We start from the raw sequence: 9,478 nt of genomic DNA, 5'->3' as shown, positions 1-9,478 counted from the left end.
TCCTTTTAGAGTTTATATAAGTAAAGAAATCCTTGCTGTTTTTCTTAGCATCTTTTGCCAAGGATTTCTCGTAATCTGCCTTCGCCTGCCGAACCTCCTTTGTGACCTGAGTACAGATTAACTTATATCTGCCATAGACTTCTGAGTCGCTTGATAATTTATATGCATCCTATGCATTTTTCTTCTCTGTTACGAGTCTCATTAGTTCATTTGACAACCATTTAGGTCTAAATCTTGAACAATATTTCTTAATAGGTATGAAACTTTTAGTAGCTTCCACGATTAATTCCTTGAATGCTTCCCACTTAGAATTTACTGTTGGTAACATCGTCAGTTGATCCCACTGTACAGAATTTAAAAACTGGCGGAGACCACTGTACTCGCCTTTACGGAAGCAAAAACCCTTTCCTTTACCAATGATGGTAATTAAATCTTTAAGTAAATCCCACATCAGTACACTGTGATCACTGCCACCTAGTGGTTCTTTTATCTGCAAATTCCTAATATATGAATGATCACTGCTGATAACCAGATCAAGAGTATTACTTTCTCTGGTTGCCTCTCGAACATGCTGCTGCAGGAAACAATCATCCAATAAATCCACAAAAGTCTGACTAGTGTGTGAGTGCCCAACCCACAAATTCCGGTCAATATCTGGGATGTTAAAATCCCCCATTATAAGACATTCCGATTTACTAGCCCACTCTATTTCTCTGTACAATTGTTCATTGTACTCATTCAAGTCATTAGGCCTATAACACACTACTACTCTAAATTTTGCTTTCGCAGTGCTTATGTCACACCAAACTGACTCAACAGTGCACTGTTCATCTATATCAACTGGATGCACTTGTTTTGATTTTATGTTTTTCTTTATTAACAGCATAACACCTCCTCCCTTCCTATCCTGTCTATCCTTTCTGTACACATTGTACTCCCCAAATTCCAGTTCGGCATTCCTTATATCTGTGTGACACCATGTCTCTGATATCCCAACAATATCCGCCTTTGATGTCTTGACCAACACTTCAAATTCATCAAATTTATTTACTGTACTTCTAGCATTGGTATTCATGCAAGTATACATGCACCTATTGTTATTCTTAGTTACTCTAACACATCCCATATACCCACCTATTTCACGATGACTGCTATCCGTCCCTGAAACCCCCAACACTCCTCGTTCCAGGTCGCTACTTATTCTAATAGAAGTTGTGCAAGAATCACCTTCACCTCTGCCTACGGCTACTGTTAAACTATTAGTCCTTGTATCCCCCCAAGCTATCAGTTTTCCCACCCACCTAACACTGCCTCGATAGCGTCAGCAAATATTCTTGCACCCTTTCTATTTAAGTGTATCCCATCCCTGTAGAAGCAGTCAATGTGCAATGCAACAGTTTCAAATGCATTCCCGAGATCGAGACCTGATATCAAAATTATTTTTTTGCATTCTGCTCCTTTGTTACTGCGTCATAGTATCCAAGTAGATTGGTCAGACAAGATTCCCCTTAACAAATCCCTGCTGTGATTGCAGTATAACTGCACTCCTTTCTAAATGGTCCTGCATTTCTTCTTTAACCAGTGACTTCATTATTTTCCATGGAACAGAAATTAACTAACAGGTCTGTAATTACTCATGTCACTCTTTGATCCCTTTGTGAATTGGGCGTACATTCTCACATCTCCGGTTCATAGGGACCTCCCCTGAACCCAAATGCTCTCATAATTATGGCTAAGGTTTTGCTTACCTCCTTGGCTGCCTTCCTTAATATAATTGGATAGATTCCATCTGCCCCAGGTGCCTTTTTTATGTCCATCCTCAACAATTTCTCCTCCACTTTCCTTTCAGTTATTACAAAGTCATTTAACTCCTCATTACAGTTTTATAAACTTCTGGCATTCCCTTCCATAAAGAATTCCTTATATGTGAATGCAGATGCAAAATACCTATTCAGTTTGTCTGCCACGTGAGCAGGGTAATCAACGTTAACTCATAGACATTGTGGTCCAATGTGATTCAACCCATTCCTTCTACTGTTAATATAAGCATAGACGTCTTTGTTGTTTGTCTTTGCATTCTTTGCCAGAGACTTCTAATCTATCATAGTTTGCCTATCCTTCATTGTAACTTCATTACAGACTAATTTATATCTACCATAGGCTTTCTGTATCACCTGATAATTTATATGCATCCCATGCACCTTTCTTCTCTGTCACATGTTTCAATAGTTCATTTGACATCAGTTTAGGTCTAAGCCTTGAACAATATTTCTTTGTTGGTATGAAAAGTCTTGTAGCTTCTTTGATTACTTCCCCGAGTACTACCCATTTAGAATTTGCTGTTGGTAACATCATCGGTTGGTCCTACTGCACACAATTTAAAAATTGTCTGAGACCTCTGTAGTCATCCTTAAGAAAGCAAAAGCCTTTCCCTTTACCCTTGACAGTAGTTATGTCTTTAATTAAATTCCACATTAGTACACTGTGATCACTGTAACCCACTGATCACTTTTACCTGCAGATTCTTAATGCATGAAGAATCACTGCTGATAACCAGATCAAGAGTATTGCTTTCTCTTGTTGCTTCTCTAGCATGCTGCTGTAGAAAACAGTCATCCAAGTAATCCACAAAAGTCTTCCTGGTGTGTGAGTGACCAACCCACAAATTCCAGTCAACATCTGGAAAGTTAAAATTACCCATTATGAGACATTTTTATTTGCTTGTCCACTCTACTTCCCTGTATAGCTATTTGGTATACTGATCAAAGTCATTAAAAACCTATTAACACACTCCTACTCTCAATTTTGCTTTCCTAGCATATCACACCAAACTGACTTATATAAACAAACAAACGCTAATATCACACTAAACTGACTCAACATTGCACTCCTCATGAGTGCAATGAGTGCATATTTATAAAATAAAAATAAAAAAAACATAATTATATCTTAATGTAATTGCCTTTAACAGTAATGCAACTGCAATGCAAACTCCTTTTTTTTATTTTAGCACACCATTAATTAAGAAGCAACGTTTTTATCTGCTAAACAAGTTTGGATGAACAAAATCTCTAGAATAAACCTTGTTGCCTTGATAATTCCAAGTATCATTTATGTAAAACTGTTATTAGTCATTAAAAAAAAATGCTCTTATCTGGACAAAAGGTTGGCCTACCTGTTACTAGGTAGGTATCCCATGATTTCTGTCCACTTTGTGTATTTCAGGGCAGGAAAGAGGAAAAAATCTGAAGGTGCAAGGTCAGGGGAATAAGCATGGTGCAGCAATATTTCAAACCCATGTTCGTGGGCACACCTCACTGCAGAATGTGCGGAACATAGAGACATTATCATGGAGCAGGTGCACACCTTTTGACAGCTTTCCCCATCTTTTTCTTTTATAGTGGGTAGCATTATGAATTGGAATAATACTTTGCTGTCACAGTACAGCCCTTTTGAAAGTAATCTGTTAGTATTACACCATGTTGATTCCAAAAAAACTGACAGTATCACCTTGCCAGCACTTGGTTGCACATTTGCCTTTTGAGGGTAGGTGATTCTGCATGCTTCAATTGTTTTGACATTTGTTTAGTTTCAGGATCATAGCGATGGACCCAAATTTCATCCATGGTGGCTAGCTATGAAAATAACTTCTCTTGCATTTCCTAGTACATCAACGTTTTATGTGCACGTTGTGCCCTTTCCTTCTGCTAAGGAGCTAAAATTTTGGGACCCCATCTAGTAGACACTTTACTCATATGAAGCTGTTGATGGATGATGTTCTCCACAGACCTTACCCTAATTTTGAGCTCAGCTGCTAGTTCTTTGATGCTAATATGGCAGTCTTCCAGGATTAATGCCTCAATTTTTGTAACACTCTTCTTTTACAGCAGTTGCTAGGCATCCTGGGATTTCTTCATCATGCACTGAGGTTCTTCTGCATTTGAACTGTTTATACCAATGTGCAACAACAACACTAACTTGGGCAGCATTCTCCACAAACAGTGAACAATTCTTTGTGGATTGTTTTGGGTGTTTTCCTTTGCAGGAGGAACCGAATCACTGACCTGTATTCCACTTTATCCATTGTGACACTTACTTCATTCAGTGCTGCAAAGAAAGAAAATGAATCGTTCAGATTGAAACCAAAATTTGTGTGTTGTTGCTATAGAGATTTCAAGGAATTAAACAAAAAAAAATTCATCTTTGTCTCACAACTGCTGGTTGGTGAATACAAATATTTTTCGACCCCCCCACATAGTTTTTTAAATAACACTGAGAAATGAAGGGCATAACTTAATCATGCAGATTCACTAAATAGAATAAGAGGAAAACTTCCCTCCATGTAATTAACAGATATTTAATAAATGTAGAGGTCTAAACACTAACTTCATTACACAGTCACTTGTAGACTGGTGTAATGTCTGCAAATTCGCAGTTGCAGTAAAAGCAACCAAATAAAGAATTTAGATGTAACCATATTGTACAATATCTCCTTTTTTGAGACCTTTGATTGTAGTAAGTAAACTGAAAAGACAGAAAAGCAATTTAATTTGTTTCAGTTAATTACTTTTAGCAAAGTATTTCTCTTATTCTTTCAAATATTTTTTCTTAATCATCTTTACATAATTGTAAATGAAATTCAGAAATAATCATATATCATTTTAAAGTAGTGAAATAATTACTAATAAACATTCTCATGGTGTTCTCATTGCTTAGAACTCTTTTATATACTCCAAGCTGTAAACACTCATGTACTCCATATATACCAACACCTTTATATTCTGTGGCTAAAAGAGATTTTTCTTCATGTTTGCTTAAGAGGACTCCATTAGGTAAGCACATTTTTGAATTTCTTACTGTATTTTTTGTATCTAGTAACAGAATCTAAAAGCAAAACCTCTTAATGAAATGGAATGACCTGCTGCCTACAAGTTAAAAGTGAATCCTTCCCCCATCCTGTTTGTTCATGGTAACTTTGTCGTTTGTATTTACATATTGCAAATAGGCTTTTTTTGCATTGTTGGAAAATTGAACTTTTAACAGTAAAAGGTTATAAATATCAATTGGATTATTTTTGCATGCATGACATAACTCCATTAGATGAATTTTATCCAATGTTGAATCAGTAAGATTATTTTTGCAAAGGAGGAGGTCACTGAGGACTTCAAATGGGTGCATTTGGAATATGAAAATATTTTGTCAGCCTTAACTAGTTAATAACAATAATAACTAGTTTGGCTAGCTATTGCACTCCTCTGATATGAGCTTCTTTCGCAGCATTAGAAGGATGCCAGCTAGTGGTACATGACCAGACTATTAAAAAATTGTTGACTGGTGTAATGTCTGCAAATTGGCAATCTGAGTAAAAGCAATCAAGTCTTTCATGCATTCTGACAGGTGTAAATGGAAGGGAGGGCATCGTTAATTGTTTGTAATTTGCTCAAAACCGAGTCTTGCAGCTTTTGGGTACCTGGGGAGTGAGGATTAACGTTTTCTGCAATAACCTTTTGTGCTGTAATAAGAGCTTTCAGCTAAAAACCATTTGTCAGATTGTTCTTGAAACAGGTGGTGTAAAATGTTGCATAAAATCAGATGGTAATAGAGTTAAACATAGTGACAGTAACTACTTCGAATGAGTTGCCATGGGTACTAACATTAAAAATCTTTGTAGTTCACACATGAGAAAATAGAGAACCATCCTCCTTTCTGATTGATTTGGCAAAAAAAAATGAAGTGTGTAATTAGTTTTATTTGGAATCGACTAGATCATCACAGTTGTGAAGCTACATTTCTGCCAGTTGAGACTAATACTGATAGGAAGGACCAGTTTATATTTTATACTTGCCCATTTTGGAAGTAAATTTTTAGTTCTTAAAATTATGCTGGTTGAATTGGTCAGAGACAGACCAAGTGTTGCTGCTTTATGTTGCCTGATCTCTCTCTCTCTCTCTCTCTCTCTCTCTCTCTCCCAAATTAATTTTATGGGATATTCTTACAGGAATGGGAAGATTAACAATTTGTAATATCATAAATTTACGTGTAGTATCATTTGCCAAAAAAATCAATTCAGATGTATTTTTGATCTGAGGAATGTAATTATTATTATTATTATTATTAGCCATATAATGCAAGGAAGCCTTGAAGCTTATGCTGCACCAGGCAAAAAAAATTGCTGAGTTACCAAGAGAGAGAGGGAGAGGGGGAGAGAGAGAGAGAGAGAGAGAGAGAGGGAGAGGGGGAGAGAGAGAGAGAGAGAAGTAGAAGGGAATTACCAAGAAAGAGAAGAATGATGATATCCAGCTTAGGACCCTGGGTATGCCAAGTCCATACTCGCCAGATGTGAACCCATTTCTTTTTCTCCCTATTTTAGATTCACATGGATGCCTTTAAAATGTGCCTAACTTGTTTGTTTGTTATTTGGTTTTTAGGAGCATTAGCAGCTAAGGCCATATTGCTCCGGGGGGATATGCTGTGGATATTTCCCTGACCTTTCCGCATCCTCTGTATTTGGTGGGCACAGGCTTGAACCCCGGTCTAATCAAGAAGCATGTGCTATGCACTGCTGCTCCTGCCCACCTGGCTACGGAAGCGTCTACATGAATGGTTCAAGCCAAAAATTTGCTTTCAGTGTTTTTGCTTGCCACAAGTGATCGATGTGTTAATCAACATGAAACTATTGGCGGAGTTCACTATTTTTGCAAAGTAGTCACTGTAGTATTTGTTTTAGATGTAAAATGATATAGGCGAGCATTACATTGAAAATATGGTATGCTCATAAAACTGAGGGATGTTTTGTTTTCTATTCAAGACAAGGGGTTATTGAGACAATATGAGAAATGTATAACACAAAAAAAAAAAAAAAAAAGCACTGTGTTGAAGTAAATGGATGAAAGCTACTTAAATAATGCATGAAGGATTAAATAAAGTGAACATTTAACAATTAGCACCACAGCACCAGAAATAATAATTAGAAAATTTATTCCTCATGTTCAGACATATACTGAAAGTTTTACTCAAATTATTTTGGAGAGTAACTAAAGATATGAAAAAGCAAAAGCATTGATCAAGGAAGGGGATTCCAAAACCAACTGACAACCCAAATTTTAAAATATTAAAAATATTGTTATCCAGCTGTCTGTCAGAACGAAGTGCACAACAAATTAAAAGTGGTGCTCCACAAAACAGTGGAATTATGCTACCAAACTGGGAATATTATCGTATGTGCTGGATTCTGTAGATCTTTAACTGTACATAATTGAATTTGCACAATTGTATCAGCATATCTAGAGTAAATGAATTATGTTTTGAATTTGTCATGATGTTCAAACAATTAACCAGGAATAAAGTTCATTATTTGAATAAATTGTAAGCAAACAATTAACATTTATTCAAACAATGAACCAGGAACACTACAAAACAGTTCTATGTGATTGTGTGATGTTATTTGAAGAATTAACCCCAGGGGCTCATATCTGGGGAGTTATGGGCTTGGCACATCCAGGGTCCTGAGCTGGATATCATCATTCTTCTCTTTCTTGGTGATTCCCTTCTATTTCTGATTTTCTCTCTTTCTCTCTCTCTCTCTCTCTCTCTCTCTCTCTCTCTCTCTCTCTCTCTCTCTCTCTCTCTCTCTCTCTCTCTCAGGATAACTCAGGAATTTTTTTTTTTTTTCTTTGACTGGTGCAGCATAAGCCTCAGGCTTCCTTGCACCATATAGCTAATAATAAAATAATAACAGACGGAAAAGTGGGCATTGGGTAATTGGCACATCATTGTGACGATGTGCCTATACACTTGGCACTTTCCAGTCAAGAATTTCTTGCAACAAGTACTTCATATTGAACAATTAGACTTTACACCAGCCGGTATTCAAATAAACAAATTCCAATCCTGCAACTAAAACACTTTATTTACAATAAAATAAAAAAAAATACGAGTGTATAAAATGAAATGAAATAAAATAAAACTGATGTGATTTAATTTACAATAAAATATATAAAATATGATGATAAAAGCGATAAAAACAATTTAAAAAATACCGTAACAACTGTAGCTTTCGGAGATAGCGATCTCCTTTCTCAACCGCTTATTTCTGCTTTGTGGCACATCCTTAAATAGCAGATCCACGGCACTCGTCACATGGTTCCTCGGGAGTAAGGCAGGAATTTCCCATTTATCAGAACCGGAAATGGCTTGGGAGCGCGCTAGCTGAAACCGTTCATCTCGCCCAAGAACCACAGTTTCCGGGGGGGGATGTAAACGTACACCCTTGTCTCTATTAATGGAATTGCTAGCTGCCCCAATACATAAACTCTAAAGCCATTTACGGTCCCAGAACCCCTGTGCATGATCCGTCCGTGATGACAGCATCCTCCAGGGAGATTTAATGTTGCTTCTCCCAAAAATGTTCTGCCACAGCAGACTTCCCATAATTTGCGGACTTTATTGCATTCATATGCTCCCCCAGACGGTCTTTCAGTAGTCGCCCCATCTCACCTACATAACACACCCCATAATCCGGGCATTTAATCTCGTATACCACCCCACTGTTGGCTTCTTTCGTTATGGGGTCTTTGACACAAGATATCACTGTGTACAACCTCCGTCCCGGGAGTTGCACTCAGCTTATCTGGCACCCCCGAATTACTTGTGCAATGTGGTCTGCAAGGCCCGGATAGTAGGGAATTTCATTTTCATTTGAGTGAGCTTCCATCTCAGTTGCCACCCGGATTTTCATCCATATGCAACCAATTCTCATTTAGTATATCAGTCTCAACCTTAGTTGTAAAAACCAATATATAAAGACCAAATGGTCAACTCAAATCAAACAAACAAAATAACATTAATCGACCATTCAGCCTTGTGGTGGGGATGGGCAATCACACCTCTCACCACAAGTTACCGTCCCCACCACGAGGAGGTAGGTCACTACTACCATCCGTGCATCGCCCGGCAGCGACTATAAGCCAGCTTAGCAAATCTTAAAAAAGAACAAAAGAATTCATAATTATCAAAAATATACATCAAATTAACTTCAGTGAGAGCCAGTGTCCCAAAGTCCAACCTCGCTCTTAAATCCTCATATAGAGGACAATATAGCAAGATATGAAGGCCAGTCTCAGTCTCTCCACACTCACAGAACTCCGTAAGGGTCAACCCCAAACGAAACAGCCTTGACCTCAAGCCATGCCCCGTAACGACGGCAGCAGCTGCAAACCCAAATTGGAGCCAGGAGCGTCGCTCCCTACTCACTATATGGACCAAGGGCATAAAGGTATACAAATGACGACCTTTCTCAGAGTTTGTCCATTGGAATTGCCATATGGTACTCAACTCATCATTGATTTGCCCCCGTTCTGCTGTTATATCAGGGAAATCAGCCAACCGCCCCACCGGGCACGACCGGACGCCAAAAATCACTCTGGTAATCCCCCACTTAAGGGCATACCGTAAAGCAAACTGTGCCACAACCAACTCC

General features: G+C 37.9%; 1 protein-coding gene across 1 annotated transcript in view; it reads left to right on the top strand.

Moving 5' to 3' along the window:
- The first annotated feature begins 4,696 nt into the window (after nucleotides 1-4,696).
- Nucleotides 4,697-9,478, top strand: part of LOC150091380 (uncharacterized) — a 42,662-nt gene continuing 37,880 nt past the window's right edge. The window contains exon 1 of the mRNA XM_090390146.1: nucleotides 4,697-4,832. Coding sequence (XP_090246272.1) covers nucleotides 4,697-4,832 — 136 coding nt within the window. The remainder of the gene's footprint in view (nucleotides 4,833-9,478) is intronic.

This window comes from Mastigoproctus giganteus, chromosome 1, assembly GCF_048544385.1.
Source record: "Mastigoproctus giganteus isolate SK-2022 chromosome 1, ASM4854438v1, whole genome shotgun sequence".
NCBI lineage: Eukaryota > Metazoa > Arthropoda > Arachnida > Uropygi > Thelyphonidae > Mastigoproctus > Mastigoproctus giganteus.
Note: the sequence above shows the minus strand (reverse complement) of the source record. Positions and strands in the feature narration are given on the sequence as shown.